The sequence below is a fragment of the Canis lupus genome, chromosome 15 (genome assembly GCF_003254725.2).
Source record: "Canis lupus dingo isolate Sandy chromosome 15, ASM325472v2, whole genome shotgun sequence".
NCBI lineage: Eukaryota > Metazoa > Chordata > Mammalia > Carnivora > Canidae > Canis > Canis lupus.
In genome coordinates, this window is record NC_064257.1 from 51,329,397 (window position 1) to 51,355,903 (window position 26,507).

The window sequence follows — 26,507 nt, forward strand, 5'->3', positions numbered from 1 at the left end:
TTATTTCCACTAATATCCTGCCTGAGGCCTCCGGCCGGGCGCCGCCGCCCTCGCTCGTGGGTAATAACCCGACTGCGCCCGCGCTGCCCCAACAGAGAGGGGGGCACCCCAAAGTCCCTCCAATCGCGCCTGGCGACGGCGGCCCGGGGGCCCCTCCCGACCGCCGCGGGCCGTGCCGGGGGCCGGCGACTCGGGGAGGGCGCCGCGGGGCGCTGGGGGCGGGCGGCGGCCGCGGGGTCCGCGCGCGGGAGGGGCGCCCCGGGCCGCCGCGTTCGCACGGTCCGCGCCCCCCGCGCCCCCCGCGCCCCCCGCGCCCCGTCCCTCCCTATCGGCGGCGCACACGCGCGCACAGCCGGCGGCGCGCCCCGGGCTGGAGGCGCAGCAGCTGCGGCGGGGGCGGGGCCGGGGCGTGGCGAGGCGGGGGCGGGGCCGGGGCGGGGCGGAGGCGGGGGCGGAGGCGGGGGCGGGGGCGGGGCCGGGGCGGGGCGGCGCGGGGGCGGGCCCGGGGCGAGGCGGCCCCGGCGCCAGCGAGCGAGCGAGCGAGCCAGCCAGCGGCGAGCGCGGCGAGCACCCGAGAGGAGCGCGAGCACCAGCATGGCGGGGCTCCGACGCCCGCAGCCGGGCTGCTACTGCCGCACCGCCGCGGCGGTGAACCTCCTGCTGGGCGTCTTCCAGGTCCTCCTGCCCTGCTGTCGCCCGGGAGGGGCTCAGGGACAAGGTCAGCCGTGCGCCGCTGTGCTCGCGCTCGCTCCCCACCCCGCCCCCCCTTCTCTTTCTTTTAGGGAACTGCTGAAATCTATAAGAGGGCGAGGGGAGGAAGGGGAAAGGGCAGGGGGAGGAAGGAAGGCGGTTGCAATTCTCGGCCGATAACCTCTGCCGGCCGCCGCGTCCCCTCCCGCGCCCCCCGCCCCCGGCGGCCGGAGCCGGGCAGTGGCGGACTCGGGCACCGGCGCGGACCGCTAGCCGCACGCGCCCCGGAGCCTTTGTGCGCGGGCCCCGGGCGCCCCGGGCGCAGCCCCCGCTTTGTGTGGCGCGCGCGGGGGCCCCGCCGCGGCCCGGCTTGCTGCAGCTTTGTTCCCCAGCCCCGCCGCCGGGACCCTTCCCGCGGCCGCCCGCGCCAGATGCTCGGGATGCGGCGCGCCGGGTGGCTGCCCCGGCACCCCCGGGCCCGCGCCCCCTGCCCTCCGCCGGAGGGGCCCGACTCGCTCCCCGCCCATTGTGCGCGCGGCCCCGGGCGGCTGGTCGGGTGGCCGCGGCTTTGAGAAGGAAGGGGTGACTTGTCTGGGGGAGGCGGGTGCTCGGGGCACGGGAGGGAAACAGGAAGCGTCTCTTTTCCGTGCATTAAAACGCGGTGTGTTTTTTTTGGTGTCCGTGCAGCGATTGAGCCCCTGCCCAACGTGGTGGAGCTGTGGCAGGCGGAGGAGGGGGAACTGCTGCTGCCCACTCAGGTGAGGACGACCAGGTGACAGGGCGGCTGCGGGTGCGCGAGGGCGGAGGGGCCGGGAGGCCGCGGCCCCCCGGCGGCACCGGCGCTCGGGCCACTTTGCAAGGCAAATAAACGGTCGGGCCGAGCCTGAACACCTGGCAACGGTGGCCTGCCCAGCCTCCTCCCGCGCCATGTGACAGGGCGTGAGTCACGCCCGCCCCAAGTTCAGGAGCTGGGAGCCGAGGCCACCTCAGCAGGGCCGCGGCCCGCGGCCGCCTGGAGGAGGGGAAGGGCGGGCCCCTGGGCGGCCGCGGTCCCCGGAGCGCCGCGAGCCCCAGGAGCCCCGGGAGCCCCGGGAGCCCCGGGAGCCAGGAGCCGCGCCGCGAGCCCCAGGACAACAGGAATGCTGCTCTCAGACGTGTTAGCGACTGGCACTTGCCACTAGCCTTAAGCAGCTTCTGCAGGGAAGATGTGACTTTAAAAAGATTGTCGTCTTGGCTCTTTTCCAAGTGCCTTTAATTCGTGTAGGATACACCCTCTTTAGCAACTTGAATTTCAGGTTTCGGGGGCTCTCCCCCCTATGATACAGTGATTGCATGTGGAAAAATAATTACTAGCATTTCATTGAGAATCTGTGGCATCCTACCGGGTTCAGGGCTGCAAGTAGATACAGCCCCGCAAAGCGTCGTGTTAGGGTTTAACTTCTAACGTTTGTCTGCAGATGTATGCATTTAAGCATGATACGGTTGACTGCTTTTCAGCAGCAACAGTAGTGACCCCAAATACTTTTTTTTTTGGCGGGGGGGGAGGGAGGAGTTGAATTATAAGGGAATAGTTAGCTTGTGTGTGGTAATTTTTAAGATGTTCATTACTTCCCACATTGGTGGCAGCACTTAATTCTATGTTGTCTCTTGTGGCTGTTTGGAAAAACAGGATGTCTAGCTATAAGTTCACGGCTCTGCAGTTTTACAGTTGAGTTTCTCCAATCTGTGTGAAGCATTAGAGTGCTGGTTTTGAGACATTCAGAATATTCACTTTAACCAGGACTAATGAATAACAGCTTCAAGGCAGAGAGGTGACTTCTAGAGGAAAATTTTTTGTGGACCTTTCCTGAAGGCCAGCGAGCTGAAAGAGACCGGTCCTTTGAGAAAAAGCCTCATTGGGATGGAGAGCAAATAGTCTGCCCTTCTCTTAAAAGTTTATTCCCAAATGGGTTTCTTTCCCCTCCTCTGATCATAAATAACAGATGCGTATTGTTGAAGATTTGGAAAATACGGAAAGATAAAAAGAACCAAATAGAAATCATTCATGATTCTACCGGGAGACCCACATTTAAAATTTGACGTTTTTCCTTTTTTAAAATACAGTTATATTTGTGTCTTAATCATGATTGTTCAAAAGCAGCATTCGTGAGGTTCTGGGCTGGAGACTTCTGTGTTGCGGGGGCCTGTCCTGGGTGGAATTCTGTGTCCTGTGGGCTACAAGATGCCCAGCAGTTACAGCCTCGCTGTCCCTACTCAGTAGTTGCTGGTGGCACTTTCTCCTCCCTCTTGCCCCCAGGTCTGACAGCTAAAAATGTCCCCAGACGTTGCCAAATGTCCCTGGGGAGCAAAAGTGCCCGGGTTGAAAAGCACTGGTGTATATCTATACGTATTTGCATTTTTACTCATTTGTAGCCTGTACTCCTTACTGGCTAGTGTTGAAAGTCAACCCAGACAGAAAGGAAAGTAAATTGTAGACTCTCATTTGTTGCAGCATTAGTTGAAGATTTAGTCACTGTGCTCAGAGATGGAAACGTCAAGGCCTGTGATATGATCAATGATTATGTTTATAGCCTTAAAATTTATTTTATAAAATTCTTAATCTGTGGCTTTGTTTTGTTTATATGTGTAATATAGTTTGTTTTGGTGAAAAAAAATGCACACAATTTAGAAGCTGTCTTTCTGGAGTACTCACTAGAGAAGCCTTTGTAACTAAGCTATTTTAATGAAAGCTATAATGAAAGTGAAACTGATATTCAAAATAATTTTCTAAATACTTCATCTCTATCTATAGACACATCTTTTAGAGACTATTTACCCTGCTTGTACTGGGGTGGGGGTGGGGATATATGTGGATCTATCTGTATCTGTCAGTGTAAACTGCAGATATATATGCATATGTATTTATCTAAACTGCCTATACACTCACACACATATGTATATAAACTGCAGAAAGTTCTGAAGAAAGTTATTTTTAGAGAATTCTCTTCAAAGTATTTGGACTTTTTTTTCCCACAAAAAGCTCCCTTGTGTGTCATGGAGTCAGCTGAAAAAGAGAGTATTTATAGGTGTTTTTTAAATTTGAGGGTTTCTGCTTAATTAATTTGTAGGTTGGGTTCCTTTCACTCAGAAAGATCCCAAGGCAGCTGCAGAAGCTAAGATTTGTTAGTGATGGGAGAAATGGGAGTACCAGAAGGTGTGGCATCAAAAAATTGAATTTTTAAAAAAGGTTTATTTATTTATTTATTTTTCATTCATTCATTCATTCATTCATTCATTCATTCATGAGAGACACAGAGAAAGGGGAGGAGACACAGGCAGAGGGACAATCAGGGTCCCTGAGGGGAGCCCGATGTGAGGACTTCATCAGGGACTCCAGGATCACACCCTAAGTCAAAGGCAGACGCTTAACCACTTAGCCACCCAGATGCCCCCCCAAATTGAATATTAACATTTGTCACCACTTATTATTTATACAGTTGATATTTTTGGAAATGTTTTCTGGTGATTGGGTCTTTTTTTTTCTTTTTAAGTGAGCAAGGACTAGAAAAATGCATCTTTGGTGCATTTTTGGTGCAAAACCAAATAAAATAATTGAACTGTTATAATCTTCCAGACCTGCTGGATAGGTTTCCAGGATTTGACTCCCGGTTCCGTCCCTTTTCTCAGTTTCTTCATCTGCACAATGGGGGTGAGAATGGCCCTGATCTCAGAGGATTTTGTGAGGATTAAAACTGTCTTGAACTCAGCACTTCATGTCTGTTACCTATTATTTTGGTATACTTCTCAGCTGATTCCTAGATTTGGTCACTGGAGGTCATGGGAGTTTTCCTGCGTTGAAGAGGTTGAACCAGTGCAGAGAACTCAGTACTATTACTTGCTCTACAGTTGTGTAGATAGGTTATATTATTCACATCTTTTTGTTATGTGCTGTTTTTACATGGTAAGATTTTTGGTGTTCGAACATAAACTATGGTGATAATGAGAAGGAAGGGAAAAAAAACATGATTCTATTCTTAGATTTACAGAACTTTTCCTCTCTTCTGGCCTTACTTCACCTATACTTCAACACATTGAATCCAAAGTGGTGATGGTTAGGAACCAAACACACGTTTTCATTAGCTTATTATCAGGAAGTAATCCCATGTGTGCAAGATACTGCATTGCATACCTTCTTACTTTGCCTTCAAATAACCCTTCTGTGCTGGCCTGTGATGCCCTTGACCTGCCCTAGCTCTCAGGGCCTCCCGCAGTCTGACCCTGTGTATTGCTCTAGGCATTCCTCTGGGACGCAGGCCCCAGCATGACCCTTGGCAGAGCAGCTCCCCTGTGTATCTGTTGAATGAAAGAACAAATGTGATTGTCCTGCTGTTCCCATAGAGCCATCCTCCCAGACTTCTAACTCCGTAGTGGCACTATTGTCATTTCTCGCTTTCTGAGGTTCTTGAGCGTCTGGATTTTTTTTTTTTTCTTGGCCTTGATGTTCCTACTTGCCCTAACTGGATTCCCTGTAAGAGTTTGGGCTTTTCTAAGCTTGGTGGTCTTATTGCAGCCACACTGTTCTGCATACAGTAGGCATTGAGTAGTTAGCCCAGAGCTCTTCCTGGGGGGAGGAGAGGCAGTTATCAGTGTCTTGTCCTGTTTCTGAGGTTAGTTTCAAAGATGGTAGGCTAAATGCCTTAAGTGTTGATTTTGGTGGTTGTTTGTTTTTTTGGTATCCCTTCTGGCAGGAGGAAGGGCAATCTAGAATTGTTCTTTTAATCCATTCAGACTCTGCAGAGATAGAAGCCTCACTCCTAACAGCCCTGGTTAGATTTGGGACACTGACATTGGTGCTGAGTAGGAGCAGGAGTTACCTGATACAGAATCATGTTGGTCTGGTTTGGGGTGGCTGGGCTTAGTGCTTTTCTGGCCTTGTCTGTTCATCCCCCACGCCCAGCAAAGCCCCGGGATACAGCGATAAAGAAGGACGTCTCTGCCTTTAAAAATCTCATGTCTTACCCCCTTAAGTCTGTTATAGGTAACGGAAACTGGTAGAAAGTGAAACAGGAAATAGTACGCTGAGTATCTAAATTCTTTATTATCTCAGGTACTGTGTTATGTAATAGCATCTTGCTCTAGTCAGTGAATCATTGGCTGGTATTTGGAAATCTTTTTGTTATAGAGATTTATTTTGGGTTTAATCTACTTCCACTATCAACATAAAAAAATAAAACCTAACATGAATTGAATATTACTGGCATTAAGTACTTTATGAGTTTTTAATACTCATGTTAATACACTAAAAACCATGAAGTGTTCTGACCTGACATTACGGATGAGGAAATGGAGTCACAGAGTCATTAAATAATTTGCCCAAGGCTGAAGGAAAGTGGCAGTGGTGTGATTTGTACCTGGGAGGTGTTGAGCTTCAAAGCTTCTGCTCCTGGCCACTATGGCACTGTATGAGTTTTAGCAGTCTGACTGGGAAAGTATTGTGGTGGTGGATTTCCTGTGTTTCAGGGAGATCCCTTCATATTCTGTTTTGAGTTAGAAAAATTAGCTTAATGAAGTTTTAACAAATGGTCAGATCCACTAGTATTTCTGAAATTTTTGCTTAATATTTTTTTTTATTGAGGGATAATTGACATAGAACATTACATTCCTTTCAGGTGCACCACATAACAGTAAGTCTAGTTACCATCTGTCACCATACATATTGCATAAATTTTTTTTTTTTGTCTTGCGATAAGAACTTTTAAGATTTACTCTCAGTAACTTTCAAATTTGCAATACAGTGTTATTCGCTGGCCATCATGCTAAGTATTACATCCCCAGGATATAATATTTTAACTGGAATTTGTACCTTTTGACCAACTTTACCCATTGTGCTTCTCCACCGCCTGCCACCCCTGGTTCCCCAGCAATCACCAGTCTGTTCGCTGTATCTGTGAACTTGGTATTTGTTTTTTGTTCTTGTTTTGTTTTGTTTTTTCTTGTTTTGTTTTGTTTTGTTTTGTTTTTTAATTTTTATTTATTCATGATAGGCACACAGTGAGAGAGAGAGAGGCAGAGACACAGGCAGAGGGAGAAGCAGGCTCCATGCACCGGGAGCCTGACGTGGGATTCGATCCCGGGTCTCCAGGATCGCGCCCTGGGCCAAAGGCAGGCGCCAAACCACTGCGCCACCCAGGGATCCCTCTTGTTTTGTTTTTTAAAGGTTTTATTTATTTATTGAGAGGAAGCGCGAACAGGGGGAGGGGCAGAGGGAGAGAGAGAGCATCTCAAGCAGACTCTGTGGTGTTAGCTTGATCCCATGACCCTGAGATCATGACCTGAGCTGAAACCAAGTGTTGGAAGCTCAACTGACTGAGCCACCCAGGTGCCCCTGTTTTTGTTTTTTAAATTCTGTATTTGAGAGCTATCATCTATCATAGGTATTTGTCTTTCTCTGTTTGACTTATTTCACTTAGCACAGTGCCCTAAGGGTCTACCCATATTGTTGTTGAAATGAGATTTCATTTTTTTATGGCTGAACAGTATTTCATTATATATATGCACACATATGTATATATACAGGTACCCATGTATATGCACATACATACACATCACATCGTTATCCATTTATGTCATTAATTTAGGTTGTTTACATATCCTGCCTATTGTAAATAATGTTACTATGAACGTGAGGGTGTAGATATTTTTTTGAATTAGTGTTTTTGTTTCCTTCAGATAAATACCCAGAAGTGGACTTGTTAGATCGGTTTATAATGTTTTGAGGAACCTCCGTACTGTTCTCCACAGTGGCCACACTAGTTTGCTTTCCCATCAACAGTGCACAAGGGTTCCCTTTTCTCTACATCCTTGCCAACACTTATCTCTTATCTTTTTGATACTAGCCATTCTAACAGGTGTCAGGTATATATCCACGAGTATTTAAGAAACAGCGAGACTGCACTTAGCTCTATGGATACTTATTGAGTATGTACTGTGGCCCAGCACTGGTCTAGGTGCTTTGGATGTTGAACAAAAAAATACTGCCCTAGTGGAGCTTGCAGTCTAATAGTGGCATATAGATGGTAAAAAGAAGTAGAATAAATTGTAAATTCTTTAGTCTGTTGTTAGAAAGGCATCCATGCTGTAGGGTGGCAAACCGGGGGAAGATTAAGGTGATGGGAGCTGGAGTTTTAATTTAACAAGGCAAAGTTGGTCCCTTTGAGAAGGCCTGTATTTGACATTTGAGCCAACCCTCGAAAGCAGTGAGAGATTTAGAATAGCTAGTGCAAGGGCCCTGAGGCACTGCCAAGGGCGAGTGGGGTAGGGAGATTACAGGATTTGGTTCCCTCCTTTTGAGAGCCTGGTGGTGTTGGGGAGATAAGGCTGGTAATGCCCTGAGATAACACTCAAGTGCTGAAATGTAGCAACTGAGAGGAGAGAGGAGGAACCGTGTATATTGGAGGGGTCTGTTAAGGCTTAGGAGTAGGAGGGCTGCTTAGAGACCTGCATTAGCAAAAGTGTGAATGGGGCCTCCTCTAGATCCTTACATGAGTGACAGTGTTTTTAAGTTGATGCTTTGAACCGGAGCCCGGAGCTCCTGATGAAGTGTGGCTGTAGAGATAGGGATGTGTATGTCAAGGTCAGTTGACAGTTGCCCGGTTCCAGGTTAAGGAGCTTAGAGTACATCTGACTAGCAGTTAGTGAGTGGTAGTAGGCTCTTGAGTAGAGATTAACATGGTGACATTGGATGCTTGGTCCATACCAAGTGGGTCGTTAAGTCGTGGCTGATGTTGAAGAAAATTGGTCTTGCAGTGACACAAGGGATGGATTGGAGGCAGTGGTCTTCAGCAAAGTGAAAAGCCCTGTCTGTGATGGTAATGGAAGCCTGGAGTATGGTATACTGATGGCATACTGATGGTATGGGCATGGGCTACTTTGCTGGTGGACGGGGTGGAGAAGAAAGGACAGGTCTGTACCATGGTTCAGACAAGTGAGTAAGTCTTTATGGCTAGAGGTGAAGAAAGAGCAGTATAAGATGACCCTAAGGTTTGCCCAAGGGTCAAGGAGGGTGATGGTATCCTTGACAGAAGGAGGCTGGTTAGAACAGAAACCACTTGGGACGCCTGGTGGCTCAGAGGTTGAGCATCTGCCTTTGGCTTAGGTCATGATCCTGCGGTCCGAGGATCGAGTCCCGCGTTGGGCTTCCAACAGGGAGCCTACTTTTCCCCTCTGCCTGTGTCTCTCTTTCTCTCTCTGTCTCTCATGAATAAATAAATAAAAATCTTTTTTTTTTTTGGTAATAAATACAAATCTTAAAAAAAAAAAAAAACAGAAACCACTTGGCAGGGGCCCCATGTGTTGATAAGTCAGTGTTGGTCATAACTATTTTGGGAGAGAAAAAGTGCATATGTGCTGGAGGCATTTGCCAGTAGGTTTGGAGTTGCAGATGAATTCATCCTACAGGTATTGTGGAGTACCTGCCACATGCTGGCCACATACCAAAGCGGCAGGAGTCTTGCTCTCAGGAAAGATAGGCATTCCCTGAGTATCTACCCGTGTGATCGAGTGAGGAGTTGGGGTTGGCAGTAGGGATTTGGGCCTCACGGTGATGAGCGTGGGTCAGCATTCTGGGGGAATTGGTGTAGGGAGTCAGGGCCCAGGACTGGCAGTGACGAGGAGGAAGAGGGGGCAGAGAGGCATTAAGTGCCAACAGCCAAAGGTTAGGGAGAAGCTGGAGGACCAGGAAGGCTCGGTATTCCTGACCCCCCAACAGTGGAGAACTTTGGGGAAGAATGGTCAAGATTGTGTCCATCAGTTTACATGTAGGATTTATTTGGATCTGGCCTTTTGTTTCTATTTCAAGTTCCTTTTCTTTTTACCTTCCTGGTACATGACATGTGGTCAGATTTTGGTCTGGTTATCTGGGGGAGGATTTTGGAAGTGCTTTTGACGGTGATGTTTATGCCATTTATACAATCGATCAGCCTTTCTATGTTGATGTCAAAATGTATCAGGTATCCATGTAGGGGATTCTGAGCTAACCAAAGGCTCTTGGAGAGACAAGATGTCATCCTAATTTGGAAATTATGTTTAGGTCAAAATTTTAAGCAGGGAGAATCTGACACTATCTAAGGGATCACTTGGCAACTTACGGCTTTTAGGAGTGTCATTCTTTTTTTTTTAAAATATTTTATTTATTTATTCATGAGAGACACAGAGAGAAAGAGAGAGAGAGAGGCAGAGACACCGGCAGAGGGGGAGGCAGGCTCCATGCAGGGAGCCTGACGTGGGACTCGATCCTGGAACTTCAGGATCAAGCCCTGGGCCGAAGGCAGGCACCAAACCGCTGAGCCACCCAGGAATCCCTAGGAGTGTCATTCTTTCAATAAATTCATTGAATGCCTGCTGTGTATCAGGCGCTATTTTTATTTTAAAGATTTTACTTATTTATTGAGAGAGAGAGAGCGCGTGCGAGAGCGAGCACAAAAGTGGGAGAGGAGCAGAGGGAAAGAGGGAATCCCAAGCCAACTCCAGGCTGAGGGTGGAGCCCAACGTGGGGCTCTATCTCAGGACCTCCTCTGTCTCAGGAGATCATGACCTGAGCTGAAGAGCCAGATACTTAACTGACTGAGCTGCCAGGTGCCCCCAGGCAGTATTTCTAGACGTTCTTTACAAGTTCATCATCCATGTGAAATTTAAGAATTGCTTCTTTTCAGATTTCTGTGTTCTTCTTAAACAACTGTTAAACCATGTGTTTTGTTTTGGTTTTTAATCAATAGGGTGATTCTGAAGAGAATATGGAGGAGCATTCTCAAGAACAGAGGTAAGAAAAACCACAGGAGCAAATACCTGCATGCTGAACATTGCTGCCCACTTTGGATGCTATCTGAAGTCTTGGTATATGTACGTTTATGTTTATGTGTTTAATATATCTGTGATATACCTTGATCTTTGGCGCTTGGGATATCTGAACTCTAATAATTAATATGTCTTTGTTTTAAAATAAAGTTGTGCAGAAAGCTGTTAGAAATACCTCCTGCCACCCATTTTCTTTTTCTTTTTTAAAATTTTTATTTTATTTTATTTATTTATTCATGAGAGACAGAGAGAGAGAGAGAGAGAGGCAGAGACACAGGCAGAGGGAGAAGCAGGCTCCGTGCAGGGAGCCTGATGTGGGACTCGATCCTGGGTCTCCAGAGTCACGCCCTGGACCGAGGACGGCGCTAAACCACTGAGCCACCCGGGTTGCCCTTGCCACCCATTTTCAACTTTGCATTTTCCATAGCACACCTGTGCTATCCTGCTTGTTCAGAAATGCCTGTTGAACATGAGGCACAGTGCTGGGTGCTGGGCATGAAATATTGAATAAACCCTGTGCTGCACGTAGTAGTGGAGCCAGACCTTACTGTAAACAAAACAAAATGGTTGTGATTGTAGTAACTGTCAACAGTTGGATTGCCGTGGTACAGAATAACGAGGAAGATAGGGTGGTCAGGTGAGGCCCCTCTTAGGAGGTGACATTTGAGCTGAAGTCTGGAGGATGCAAAGGAATAGCCAGGTAGCAAACAGGGAGAGTGCTCTGGGCAGTGGGAGTGGTGGCAGATGCAAAGGCGCAGAGTTAGGAAGCACTAACAGTATTCCAAGAACTTGGAGAAGGCTCATGTGGTTTGTGGGATCGTGAGGTAAGATAGGACCTTAGAAAACACAGTAAGGAGGTTGGATTTTATATTTTTAACGGTGTAAGATTTGTTAGAGGATCTAAAGTAGGGGCTAGGAAATCGAAAGGTGTCAACTACATTTTTAAGAGAATGGTCGCGGAGCAGTCTCATGGTCACTTTTCAAACTGGGATGTCTGGTCCCTTGAAGGTACATGGAGACTCTAAATGGTACCTGGACATATGAAACTTTCAGGGAATCAGCTTTTAGATCCTGCCATCCAGAAAGTCTTCTGAAATTGAGCTGAGGTTGCAAGTTACCCTTTTCCACCTCTTCTTTTTGTAATCTCTCTTCCCCACTTTATAAAAGAAAGGCATACTTCTTACCTCGTCCACATCTTACTATGTGCTCAATGTTGGGCAAACAGAGGTGTGATTTAAAATACCGGCATTGGTCAGGAGAAGTGATAAACTCTGATTGGGTAACAAATTCTTTTGTAACTCTGGAGGTTTCTGAATCTATTGACAAAATTGAAGGGCACAATCAAATTGGCATTTGGTCATTGAAAGTTATTTTTAGGGGATCTCTGGGTGGCTCAGCAGTTTAGCGCCTGCCTTCAGGCCAGGGCATGATCCTGGAGTTCCGGGATCGAGTCCCACGTCAAGTTCCCTGCATTGAGCCTGCTTCTCCCTCTGCCTGTGTCTGTCTCTCTCTCTGTCTCTCATGAGTAAATAAATAAAATCTTTAAAAAAAACGTTACTTTTAATGATCATTGCTTTTTGGATAAACAGTGAAGGAGTTTAGAGAATATAGGGACAGTATTGTAACAGTACTCTTTCTATTCACGTTTTAGTTTATGTGAACAAGCTTTTTCAGTGCTTACACTTTTTAAAAAAGTGGACAAGAAAAATAATAGTCACATGAATCAATGACGAGGGGGTAAGACACTTTTCATCCATTTCACTAAAGAATGCATTTTCAGTAAATTTGTCTCTTTATGTTTAATCGCCTATCAAAATTTATGAAATTTCTTGATCAGTTGTATACTAAAGAAAATTATAATGACAGCTCAGTTCAGAAGAAAAAAATACTTAACACTTAAACACTGTGGTCATAGGAAATTAAAAAAAAAATCTAATGTTTCAGTTGAAACTCATAGTTTTGTTGCAAAAGACTTTGAACATTGTGATGTATGTATTAGATTTAAATACTTGGAGGGAATATCCAGTAATACAAGAATGCCTATTGGTGTGTTTAAAGAAATGGATGATGGGGGCACCTGGGTGGCTCTGTTGGTGAAGCGTCTGCCTTCAGTGTTGGTTATGATCCTGGGGGTCCTGGGATCATGCCCTGCGTCAGGCCTCCCTGCTCAATGGGGAGTCTGCTTCTCCCCCTCCCTCTGCTGCTCCCCTTGCTTGTGCTCTCTGTCAAATAAATAAAATCTTTTTTTAAAAAAGGATGATGAGGGGATCCCTGGGTGGCGCAGCGGTTTGGCGCCTGCCTTTGGCCCAGGGCGCGATCCTGGAGACCCGGGATCGAATCCCACATTGGGCTCCTGGTGCGTGGAGCCTGCTTCTCCCTCTGCCTGTGTCTCTGCCTCTCTCTCTCTCACTGTGTGCCTATCATAAATAAATAAAAAAAAAAAAAAAAAAAAAAAAGGATGATGATAGGGCGCTTGGATGGCTCAGTTGGTACAGCATGTGACTCTAGATCTTGGGGTCATGGGTTTGAGCCCCATTTTGGGTATAGAGATTATAAAAAAAAATAATGGTGGATTTCATTGCAGTAGTATTTGAGTTCCATTGAATGTATTTTAAAAAATGATTATGAGTTGAGATGCCTGGGTGGCTCAGTGGTTGAGCGTCTGCCTTTGGCTTAGTGCATGATCCCAGGATCTGGGATTGAGTCCCACATTGGGCTCCCTGAATAAATGAATAAATAAATAAAATCATGAATAAATGATTGAGTTTTATTAAAAATGCCCTCATTTATAATATGCCAGAGATTACGTTCTTTGAAGCCTTTTGAATTTATAGTACAAAATTTTACATGTGGGCTGAATGTATGAGGCAGAGTTCAGAGTTGGTTGCAGTCCTCTGAGTGTATGGGAGCAAGAAGAGGCAAGGATTGCCGGTAGTGGTTCAGGCGAGGCTGGTGGGAGTGGGGATGAAGGGACATGGGAAGTTCTGAGGTGAATTTTGGGGGTGGAACAGATTCATTACTTGTTGAATCAGTAGTAGAGCAAGAGGGACTAGACTGACTGACTGACTAGAATTTGGCTTGAGCATCTGGAGGGAGGACAGCTGAGATGGGAAAGGAATTAGGGGAGGGAAATCAGGAATTCTGGTTGGTTGTCTCATAGGAATGTCAGACTTGATATGACACGTCCCTGTGGCCGTGGCGCCTGAGCCCTGAGCTTGGAAGCCCTGGGCGGCCTCCAGGCGTGGGTGTGTCCAGCCTGTAGACAGCCTTGTTGCTCGCCTTAGCCTTTGTTCTTTCCTTTCTCGTCAGTCAGAACTAGTTTCTTTACCTCAGTTTTGTGTCAGACTCTAAGGTATTAGTAGGTTTTATCCCTACTGGTCTTTTGACCTAGTGTTCGATTGTTGGTGAAGGTGGTGGGGGGTAGGAGAATGATTAGAACAGTGGCTTTGAAACTTGTTGCCAGTGACTCACAGTAAGGGATGCGTTTCACGTCATGCTTACCTACCTGCTCATAGGCACATGCGTATGGCCGTATGAATGTGTGTGTGCGTGCTTTATTGATAAAATAGCGTGTCCCTTTACTACCTGTGACATACTCTTTTCTATTTCATTTTTTTTTGTCATGGTTAAATGTACATAACATTTACCATTTAAACCATATTTAAATGTACAGTTCTGTGGGATTGAGTACATCCCCGTTGCTGTGCATCCAGTCACTGCCGTCCATCCACAGAGGTTTTCTAGTTCATCTTATTTCATTAAAAAAAAAAAAAAAAAAACTTGGTTGCCACTACTAGATTTTAAAATTTCTTAATCATGATTCACATTTTGATTGGCCCTGATTTATATATTTTAATCTTCTCAATATCAGATATTCCAGTGTTTTGTGTTATATTATCCCTAGTTGCTTTCCTTTTAACTTGACTTCCAAGCCTCCTCCTCTTTGTTTTTTCTGGCCTTTTTTTTCCCCCCTTGGGATTTGTTCCTTATGTATAAAGACTAGATGATGACATGGGTTGGATGGCACTATTAGAGAATTTTCCTTGTGTTCATTTTTTGAAAGTGTAGGTTCTGGAGCTCTTTTAAGAAGTCTCTCTGTAAGTGTAATGTCCTGTGATAGCTAAATGAATAACCTAGGTACTTAGTATTCATTTACCTTTACTGTACAGTTGGGAATTTTCTTAAAATGAAAATTTTAGTACCTCCAAAGCTCATACAATGTTACTACAGTTAAAATAGATCTTTTGTTTCAGAATATATTTGGGTTTACAGAAAAACTGTGAAGACGGTACAAAGAGTTCTCCTATACCCCTCATGCAGTTTACCCAACCGTTAACATCTTCCATTAAGGTGGCACATTGGTTATAACTAGGAAACCCAACATTATTGGTATGTTACCATGAACTAAACTCCCTGCTATTTGAACTTCATTTGTTTTTCTCTGATGTCATTTTTCTGTCCAGGATCCCATCCAGGATGCTACATTACTTGTAGTTGTCATGTCTCCTTAGGACCTCTTGGTTGTGACAGTTTGTCAGACTTTCCTTGTTTTTGAGATCTTGACAGTTTTGAGGAGTACTGCTCCGGTATTTTGTAAAATGTCTCTCTGTTTGGGGTTGCCTGATATTTTCCCTTCTGGTTAGACTGGGATGTTACGGGTTTTGTGGAGGAAGACCGCAGCTATAAATTGGTATTCTCATGACATATCAAGGATATCTGCTATCAACATGGCTTATCACTTTGATATTGACCTTGATCACTTGGCTCTCTTTCTTCACCTCTTTCCGTGCAACACTCTCTGGCGGCAAGTCATTAAATGGAATTAAGCTCCACCTACACAGATTATTTGGCATTCTTCTGTATGGGAGATTTTGTTTATCTTCCCTCATTATTTATTAATTCATTTACTTATATCAGTTCAGTCATATGGGTATTTTACTTTATATTTTGGATTATAATCTGATATTAGATTTGCCCTGCTAGTTTTATGTCCATTATCCTAAATCTTATTTTTGAAGTTATTACTACCTCTTTACACATTTTATAAGATTTTATTTATTTATGCATGAGAGACACAGCGAGAGAGGCAGAGACACAGGCAGAGGGAGAAGCAGGCTCCATGCAGGGAGCCAGACACGGGACTCAATCCCAGGTCTCCAGGATCACACCCTGGGCTGAAGGCAGCACAAAACCGCTGAGCCACCTGGGCTGCCCTCTTTACACATTTTAAAAACATTTTAGTGGTTTTCATTTTGATCACTACTGCACAACGCCAACTCTCAATGATAAATAGGACTTGAGGTCGGTTGACCCAGTGCTCAGGAATTCTACAACATGAATGTCTCATCTCAGAGCACCCATATAGAGGAACACCTTGGGCCGCAAGATAGATTTGACCATAAAACAGAGTTTCAGGAGTGTGGGTGGCACTGACCTCTAACCCTGGTAAGAATCTAGATCTGAAGACGCTCTGTGTCTCACTCTCCCGACTGCCCAGGGTGGGGCCCAAAGCAGACCACCATTAATCCTGGGGTGGAGGGTTCTGGAGTCGCCAGCCTATGATCTCAAACAGTTTGGGAAAGCTTTCAGGGAAATTGGCCTCACTGAAGATTTTGTTTGTATTAACTTGACTTAATCTTCTATGAATGCTATGTAATTGTATTTGGTTGAAAGCCAGGAAAGCAATATTTGAAAGACTTTCTCCCCTCTTGCCTCTGCGTCCCCATTTTTCTCTCGGGTGTTCTCAAATATCAGCAGTAATCTTTTCCTTTGCTGAGAGTGAGAGATTGCATTTGGGACTCAGCGATGAGAGCAAGTGAGAGCGGACTTCAGCTCTTGCTGGAATTGAATACTCTCAGGGAAGCTGGTCTGGCTCTCTGTACATAGCTCCCATAAGCCTTGTTGGCATACATTTGTTAGAATGTGAAAAGTGTGAGCATTGGCAAAGTGAATAGTACAGCATATCAGCTTTTAAAAATAGTTACATAAAAATCATAAATACCGACTGGTCAGGTACAGTGTCTATGGGAGTTGTCATTGTGTTGTCTTTTTTTTTAATGTGCTTTTTTATATGATCAGTAACCGCAGCAAGCTGTGTTCTCCTGAAGCAATTTACATCAGTTAAAGGCAGATCCTAAGAGTCAGAACACGAAGAAAGTCTTGTTAACCTTTCAGCAACATACTGAAAGATAGAATTGCAGGGCAAAAATGACCTAATCGCTAGGGAAACTTCCTTTTGGCAGTGAAGGGGGTTTCAGAGCCCCCACAGGGAATGGAAGTGCTTTTCACTTTTCTTTGTTCTCCTTTAGAAGTTGAAAGCTGTGTTTTCAGTACAATCCTGAAGTTCATCATCGGTTGACAGGGTTTTAGCTTTCTAACCTGAGCGTGCCACTCTAGTAGGGTTCCATTGTGGGTGTTCTCTCCCTATCTGCCATTTCCCCAGGTGATCTCACCTGTTCTCCTGTGTCTTTCGCTGTATAGAAGGAACTTGACCTTAGATTGTACCTCTTAGCTGGGGGTCTCACCTGTGCAGTTGCCCACAGAGAGTTCCTTTTAGCTTTCAGATGCTATTAGCTCATTGAGCTCTTCGGCTCTGTTCCCTCTCAGCCTGCACCCAGCTGCCACACCATGCATTCATTTGTATAAACCAGAAACCAGGATCCCCCCCTCCCCAACCTTGATTCCTTTGTACTCCCACCCTAGTAGATGTCCAAGTGTGGCTGGATCTTCTTCAGATGGTCAGCTGCCTCCATTTTACAGCTACTCCAGCCTGTTAGGCACCTTCCTCCCTGAGGAATGTATCTCAGTTATACCTCCTTCCCCGTCATTCCTCCTACACACAACCCTGCCTTCATGATCAAGTGCAGACACCTGAGTGTGGCATAGAGGCCTTTTGTGATCTAGGCCCTGCTAACTTCTTCAGCCTTCCTGCCCCTGCTTCTCCCTTCCCTTCCCTTTCACATGGGCTTATGCTCTCTCTTTTCTCTGGCTGAGCCCCTCACCCAACCAACTCCATATGGCATCATGGCATTTCTAATACAGGGCATCTCCGTTTTAAAATTCACTGTCCTGAGTCTCATTTGACTAATTCCTTAGTGCCTAATCTAGTACCTAACACCTAGGTGAAGAACTGCTAGATGAAGGGATGCAAGCTCCTGATACAAATTTAAGTCTTTTAAGTTGATTACTTGTAATGATTCGCATGTTCTTCATATCCAAGCCCATGAGGCCCTATTTGCCCCTGAAATTAAAGCACTGGTATTAGTATTAGAGGTGTGGTTTTTAAATTAGGTCATTGCAGTTGGTGTGTTTTTAAAGAGAATGGGTTATTAGCTCTATCAGTGTGTGCCTCATGGTACCTTCTAGAGAGTCATGTGGGCCCCGGGAGGGTTGCAGAATGAATGCATTAAGTCATGGTCTTCATGGCCGTAACAGTGTAAATTTTCTTTGATTGTAATGGATTTCATAATTTAGATTGTTAGAATACAAGCTTTTTTTCAAGTGTTCTTGGTATAAAAATTGTCTTCAAGTCACAAAAACCTTTTTGGTTTTTTTTTTTTTTAGGTTGTGAAATTTTTAGCAGAGCTTTTGAGGCTTATTCATATAATTATTTAGCCCTCAATTGGAATTAATTAGAAAAATAGTGTAATAGGATCAGTATCCTAATTCTGATTTTCATTGAAATTATTACTTCCCCTAGATTTATCTTTTATAGACTCTGGAGTGATTAGGCTTATGCTTATTTATATCTTTTTATTGAAAAAGGCATTTGAACCAATTTTAATAATTGTATTTTGTATTTCCAAGTGTATACAAATAATTGTATTTCCAACTGTATTTTGAAGGGTTAATCTGGAATAAAAATAAGCAAAACATTTCATTACTATTCACATTCCCGAAACAATAAAGTAGAATTGAAGTCTGGGGATTGTGGATGTGGGTATGGCCCGTAAACATGGCATATCCAGGTTTGGAAAACTTGGTGTTCATTACCTTAGACTAGAGATTGCCTTTAGGAGAAGTGTCTTCATTCAGCATTTGAAGTGGGACTCTCAGCTGGCTTCATTCCACATGCTACCGGGTGGCTTGTCTGATTATTGCTACTGGTCACAAATATTTAACAGCCAAGTATCTCTGTGGAGTCTGTTCAGTCAGGTGTGCATCCTAAAGTAAGAGCTAGGCAGGTTCAACAGCCCAGGAAGACTTGCCTATGGAAATGACAACATGGCTATTAAAAAGTACATAAAAGATTTGTAAGGAGCTTGTATCAGACCAGAGTGAAGGTACCACTGTGAGCAAGAAAGAGGGACTTGGGTGTTTTGCCATTGGGAACCTAACTTCTATCTTCAAGAAGCTTATAGCTATATAGTTAGAGGTGAGTGGACACTATGGTTGTCTTAGGCGTCTTTTATACAGTGAGAATTGTGCTTTGGGTTGCCCTTTGCTCGTCATGGTGGGTTGATGAGAAATAAAAGTACTTTTTAGATGGATCCCAATATGTTGGCAGCAGTATCGGTCAATTCTGTGAAGGCATTCTGGATATGATGTGACACCAAACTTCTTATTGCCTAGGAGGGTGACAGAGCTTGGGATTTCAAGGTTCAGAGGAGAAATATAATTTCCCAAGGCAGTATTCTCTGTCTAGGAACACAAGTATTAAAATAATAGGGTCTCCTGGGAGCTTGTTACTCTAGTTTTAAATGAATTGACATCAAATTATTTGATTGTTGTTGCAGTCTTCCACATGTGACATACGACTCTAGAGTAATAATGATTCCCACCCCCGCTCCAGTTAATGTGACAAAAGAATGTTGCCACTTCACGAATAATTAACTAAGGTAGTCTAGACAGTACTTCACAGATGTTGTGCTCAGTAAAGATGTTTTTGCATTGCCTTTGCAAACTCATTTATGAATGATACAGGGAAAGTCTTGTTTGTTTATTGTGGCCTTTCTCAGTGTTTTCCCCCAAGTAGTGGGGATGTAGTTTTAAAAAGTTTGCTATAGGGACGCCTGGGTGGCTCAGTGGTTTAGCTCCTGCTTTTGGCCCAGGGCGTGATCCTGGAGTCCTGGGATTGAGTCCTGCATCGGGTTCCCTGAATGGAGCCTGCTTCTCCCTCTGCCTGTGTCTCTGCCTCTCTCTCTCTCTCTCTCTCTCTCTCTCTCTGTCTCTCTCTCTCTCTCTCTCTGTGTCTGTCTCTGTCTCTCATGAATAAATAAATAAAATCTTAAAAAAAAAATAAAACGTCTGCTATGAACGTGAAAATTCTTTGAGATTAAATTTTTTAAATTTATTGAGAATTTTAAATCATTTTAAAATTACTCATTGATAGTTCCTTTTTTCTTCGTCCAAAAATCTTTTAGTAAAATGTAAATTTTGGGAAGATAACCATATTTACCTCATGACATTATTTTCTCTACTACAAAAATACGTGTCCCAGTTTGAGGAACATGGTTGTACTGCCGTATATGCTTTTTCCCTGATGGCTAATTCCTGTTGTTTTTACCAGTTTTTTCAGATATTTCAATCAGAAGACATGGCTCTGGATGGCATGTGACTCTTGGGCTAAAACTAAACATTATCTATTAATAAACTATTGAGACTATACCAGACTAAAAAGCGTCTGCACAGTAAAGGAAACTGTGACCAAAATAAAAAGGCAACCTATGGGGACGCCTGGGTGGCTCAGTGGTTGAGCGTCTGCCTTTGGTTCAGGTCATGATCCTGGGTTCCTGGGATCGAGTCCCCATCAGGCTCCTTTGTGAGAAGCCTGCTTCTCCCTCTGCCTGTGTCTCTGTCTCTGTCTCTCTCATGAATAACTAAATAAAATCTTAAAAAAAAAAAAAAAAGGCAACCTATGGAATGGGAGGAGGTATTTGCAAATAACCTATCTGATAAAGTGTTAGTATCTAAAATATATAAAGAACTTCTACAACTCAACACCCCAGAAATGAATAATTCAATCAAAAAATGGGCAGCAGACATCATGAATAGACATTTCTCCAAAGAAGATATACAGATGGCCAACAAGGCACTTGAAAAATGCTCTATATCACTTATCGTCAGGGAAATGCAAATCAAAACCACAGTAAGATTCCACCTCACACTTTTCAGAATGGCTAAAATCAAACCCACAAGAAACAACAAGTGTTGGTGAGGATATGGAGAAAACGGAACCCTTGTGCACTGTTGATGGAATGCAAACTGGCGCAGTTACTGTGGAGAAGACTATGAAGGTTCCTCAAAAAATTAAAATTAGAAATACCATATGATCCAGTAATTCCAATGCTGGATATTTACCCAAGAAAATGAAAACACTAACTTGAAAAGATACATGCACCCCTATGTTTGTTGCAGTGTTATTTACAATAGCCAGAATATGGAAGCAACCCAAATGTTCCATTGATAGATGAATAAAGAAGAGATAATATGTGCGCATGTGCGTGTGCACACACACACAGGAATATTATTCAGCCAGCCATAGAAAGGAATGAAATTTTCCCATATGTGACAACATGGAAGGACTTAGAAAGTATTATGCTAAGTGAAATAATTCAAACAGAGAAAGATGAATACCATATGATTTCTCTTATATGTGGAATCTAAAACACAAAACAAATGAACAAATGAGAAAACCAGACTCTTAATTACAGAGAACAAACTGGTGGTTGCCAGAGGGAAAGTGGGGGGGGGATGAGTGAAATAGATGAAGGGGATTTAAGAGGTACAAACTTCCAGTTATAAAATAAATAAGTCATGCAGATGAAAAGTATAGCACAGGGAATATAGTCAATAATACTGTAATAATATTTTGTATGTTGACAGATGGGACTGTACTTATTGTGGTGAGCACTGAGTAACATACAGAATCGTGGAATCACTGTTGTACACCTGAAACTAATATAGCATCTATCAACTGTACTTCTGTAATTCTTTTAACTTCAAAAAAAACTTCACCCTCCAAAAACTAAACTTCTTCTATGGGAAAGATGATTTTCCACCTGTGAAATGTCCAAAGAAACCCACAACTGAAGGTAGTTCCCCGAGAATAGCTTCAGTAAAAGCAAAGACATTGTGCCTCTCACAATGACCATTGTGCAAATGTACATAGTAAATAATTCATGTTGATGTTATGCCTTGTACATCATTGACTTTCAGGGTTGTCCTACCTTATGGATGTCGGCTCCTTTCACTGCCACTAAATTATTGATAATAAAGTCCAGTTTGAATCACAATCCAGTGGCCCAGTTAATAGTTATAGCAGATGTATGTAATATGAAGCTTTGGTGAAGTAATTCCTCTGGGATTATGATTGATCTACCTCTTAAAATCAGGCCTTGCTAATCCAGTTAATCCATTAAAAATTGGATTTAAGTAATTGCCCTTGTATTATACTTTTTTTTTTAAAGATTTATTTATTTATTTATGCTGGACACACAGAGAGAGGCAGAGACACAGGCAGAGGGAGAAGCAGGCTCCATGCCGGGAGCCCGATGTGGGACTCGATCTCGGGACTCCAGGATCGCGCCCCGGGCCAAAGGCAGACGCCAAACCGCTGAGCCACCCAGGGATCCCCTGTATTATACTTTATAGTTTACAAAGTACTTTTACATGCATTGTCCCTTAGGTAACCAGGGATTCCCATTTAATAGATGAGGAGACAGGTTTTAAAAAGTAAAACAGTTTAAGATTACAGAGTATGAAGTGGCTGTACAGGCACATAATCTGAAGTTTCCTCTTTCTAGATACACTTGTTTATCTTGCATCTAAAACAGGGGCACCTGGTGGCTCAGTCGGTTAAGCATCTGCCTTTGGCTCAGATCACGATCTCAGGGTTCTGGAATCGAGCCACACTTAGGGCCCCTGCTCGGCGGAGAGCCTGTTTCTCCCTCTCCCTTTGTTCCTCCGGTGCCATTCCCCCCCGCCCCCCCAGCTTCTGTGCTCTATCTCTCTCAAATAAATAATAAAATCTTTTAAAAAATAAAGTGATATAGTTTGGGACACAATTTTCCCAATTAGTCTGCCCTCTATAGAAGGAGACCAAATCTAAGAATGATACGTGAAAGCAACTGAATTCTTTAGTAAACCCTGGTATTGGGCAGCCCCGGTGGCCCAGCGGTTTAGCGCCACCTTCAGCCTGGGGTGTGATCCTGGAGACCCAGGATCGAGTCCCACGTCAGGCTCCCTGCATGGAGCCTGCTTCTCCCTCTGCCTGTGTCTCTGCCTCTCTCTCTCTCTCCCTCTCTCTGTCATGAATAAATAAATAAAAAGTTTTTTTAAAAAAACAACCTGGTATTATATGGTTCATAGAAAACCCCTGAAGAAAATGAGCATGCCTCTTGTAAGAGAGATGCAGAGTTGGGACTTGGGTACAATGACACTTTACTGTGTGCTAGAGAGCTTCTTTCATTTTCTGTTTTTTTAAAGAAGTATTTGAGAGAGAGAGAGAGAGAGAGAGAGAGAGAGGGGAACACACACAAGCAGGGAGATGAGAGAGGGAGAATCTCAAGCAGACTCCTGTCGAGCTTGCAGCCCCATGCAGGGCTTGATCTCACGACCCTGAGATCATGACCTGAGCCCAAGAGTCAGATGCTTAACTGCGCCATCCAGGCACCCCATCATTTTCTATTCTGTTCTCTAAGTGCTGCTTATCCGTGACATTCAATTGCATAGCTTTTGAAAAAATTGGGAAATATAAATCTGGAATTTTAGGATTACTTTGTGGAACACATACCACTGTCGTGTGTGCTCTGAGAGGTTGTCTTTAGTCCTCGGATGGATATGTTATCCTGTTTGCTTTGCGATTAGATATTTTCAGCTTCAAGTAACAAAACCCTGACTCAACCAGCTCAGACAATGAAAAATGTATTATGTCACCTAACAAGAAGCCCGGAGGCTGGGTGGTTCTAGTCTGGTTTACTCAGCAGGTGAGTGTCAGCACCAGGCAGCCAGGTTTTTCCAACTCTCAGTTCTGCTGGCTCAGTGTGCCGCATGGCTCTCTTCAAGGTCCCAGGAGGCTGAGGCCTCACAGCCTCCTGTCCTCCCAGTGGAACATCCAATGGCAGGTTAAAAGAACCCTCCTCCCGTGCCTCTTTCTCAGGGGCACCCCTCAGCGGGACCCCCCCCCCCCCTTATATCTCACAGGCAAAACATGGTCCATGCTCACCTTGGCCGAGGGAGTGGTAGGACTACCCAGTTTGCTTTGCAGCAGGATTTACACAGCCACCAGGGAGTGGCGCTTACTGACCTCACTGAGGCTGTACCGTGTGGGAGAAGGTGATGGACTCGGGAAGGCCAGCAGCAGGGCCTGCTGTGTCCAGCTCGGGGCTTGTTCTGAGTGAGGAATGACAGGTCTAGGGCAGTGTTTCTCAAAGAGCAGTCCTGGGACCAGCAGAATCAGCACCTCCTGGGAACCTGCTAGACCAGTTCCCAGAGCCCACCACAGGCCTACTGAATCAGAAGCTCCAGGGGAGGGGCCTGTGATCTGTTTTAACAAGCCCTCCAGGTGATTATGATGCATGTTCAAGTTTGAGAATCATTGGTCTGGGGTGAGGCATCTAAGGAAGCACATTTCAAAATTTGCTTTGGTTGAAGATTAAATAATGGGCAGCAGAAATGGTCTTGTTGGTAAAACAGTGGAGTGGAAGTTGGGAGACAAAGGTTGCTTCCCCCTCCCCCCCGCAGCTCCACCCACTATCACTGGCCCAGGTTTTAGCAAACCTAGAATACTTACATATTCTTTGCAGATGGTATCAAGTTGCAGCCAGTTGACTTCAGTTTTTCTAAAAGGGTTCTGTCCTGATTATGGGGCTTGGAGGTGGGGTTCCAGGTTGAACTTTAGTGCCCACCCATTGGGGCCACCATGCTCTGGCACGCCTGGTAAACAGGTGGGTTGGGCCATTGCAGGTCAGCTTCCAGGAGAACTGAGGAACTTTCTCAGGGATAATTCATTCATTATAAGGGAAGTGAGTCTGGCAGGAAACCTTGGCCCAGTAACAAAAAGTCTCAGTTATTGGATGGGAGTGGCCACTCCCAGGACAGGGTGGTGTGTGTACTCAGATCTGCCTCTTGGCCCTGCTCCCTCTGGGCACGTGGCTGTGTGTGTGAGAGTGAGAGTGTGTGAGTCTGTAGGGTGTGGGGGGTGGTGGTGTTGGGGCATGAGGAAGGATATTACTGAACTAAAAACTGAAAGAAGCGTTCTAAAAATTCTGTGAGAAACTGGGGTGGGTGGATGCCAGAAGAGGCGCCGCCCACAGGGAAGGGAAGTTCCCCATCCTGCCCGAAGCCCCCCACGGCCACCCCCACAGTCCTGGACCCTTGGTCAGGAGCAGGATGGTGCTCAGGGGCAGGGTGGCCGCTGGAGAGAAGGAATAAAGCCCAGACGAGCGCCTATCCTAGCTTGCTTCGCCTGTCTGTTTGACACTTGAGTTTCCCCAACCAAACCACAGCCTGGGGATTCCCTGCAGCTCTTTCATGGTGCCCTGGGAGTATTTGCGCTGAGGGGGCAGGAGGAGGAAGAAGCCCAAGTTCAAGGGCGGTGCATTCCCTTTTCCTAGGGCTGCGTAACAAAGTGCCACAAACTGGGTGTCTTAAAACAACTGAAATTTATTCTCTCTCAGCTCTGGAGGCTAGAAGTCTGAAAGCAAGGTGTCGGCAGGGCCACGTTGCCTTTGAAACCTAGAGGGGATTTTTCCTTGCTTCTGGTTTGCTGGTAACCTTTGTTGTTTCTTGACTTGCAGCTACATTCGTCATTCTGGTCTCTGCCTCTGTCATCACACGACATTCTCCCTGTGTCTCTCCATGTCCTCTCGTGGCCGTCTTCTTAGAGGGACACCAGCTGTATTCTTTGAGGGGCCCACCCTACTCCGTGATGGCCTGATCTTAACAAATTATGTCTGCAAGGCCCTATTTCCAAATGAGGTCTCTTTCTGAGATACAGGGGGTTAGGACTTCAGTACATCATTTTCCGCCTGGAACACCCAGAGATTCTCCTCATCTCCTTTTCCTGCTCTCCCCCAAGTTTGGGGCTCCTAGCAGGTAACTTTGGTGTTGAGCTGTTGCCTTAAGCAGCCGTGATTTTTCGTTTCTTAGAGCTGCACTCCAGGCCCACTGCACTGTTGGAGGGCCGGAGCTCCAGAGGCAGCTGCAAGCCCTATAGATTTTTTTGACCAACTCACTGACCCTTTGGTTGAATGGCCTTTTGATTGAATGGACTTTATATTTCTAAACATTTTTTTTGCACATCCATAAGAGCCTATCTCAGGGAATTCTTTATGCTATTTACACATAGGCATGAGCGTTGGAAACAAGTGTCTTCTCTTCTGTTTTTATTTTTTTTACTTGTGGGAAATAAGTGGGAAGATTGACGAGTATTTTAGTATATACTGAAGCTTAACAGGCAAAGCCTTGAAATCGAGCCATACTCCTTTGACGAGAATGCAGAAAAATGCAGTTCCTGAGACTGTTGGCTGGCTGTGTGGTGTCTGTGTAAGTGCCTTCAACCTGTTTCCTTACTGGCTTAAACGTAGCACAGACAAGCACCTTTGGGTCGCCTCACAAACCAAAGCAGATGCCTGTGAGATTTGAGTCAATTTGACTCATTGACTCAAATCTCATTCATTGATTTGGTAGGGGAATCCTTTTGCTGTTTCTTGGAGATGCTTGCATCCACATTAGTCCCTTTCTGCTTATTTTAAAATAATAAAATACGTTATTTTAACTGCAGTTAGCCAGATGTATCCTAGTGCTAACCATAGGAGTAACTCTTATTGTGAACTTTAATACTTTGCCCATCAGTCCACTTTCAGGTGGATGAATGTCACATCCAAATTGCCTGTTAGTTTGACTTTCATGTAACTTAATTAGCAGATTTATGTTTTGGGAAAGTCTGATCTGTGATCTTGAAATTGGTTACGGTTGGTGTAATTCATGGGTAATTGGGTACCTTCAGAGTGACTCCTCCAGTCATTAGAGGGCTGGGGTGGTTT

General features: G+C 45.0%; 1 protein-coding gene across 3 annotated transcripts in view; it reads left to right on the forward strand.

The window, feature by feature from the left end:
• Window positions 1–514: 514 nt before the first annotated feature.
• The window catches only part of TMEM131L (transmembrane 131 like), a 161,535-nt gene continuing 135,542 nt past the window's right edge, over window positions 515–26,507 (forward strand). Inside the window, exons 1-3 of one of the 3 annotated variants that reach the window (XM_035699049.2) lie at window positions 515–718; window positions 1,378–1,448; window positions 10,443–10,486. In XM_035699049.2, the coding sequence (XP_035554942.2) occupies window positions 595–718; window positions 1,378–1,448; window positions 10,443–10,486 (239 nt within the window). In that variant the 5' untranslated portion in view covers window positions 515–594. Of the gene's footprint in view, window positions 719–1,377; window positions 1,449–10,442; window positions 10,567–26,507 lie in introns of those variants that run through there. The other 2 variants (XM_025439549.3, XM_025439552.3) reach the window with 2 other exon arrangements.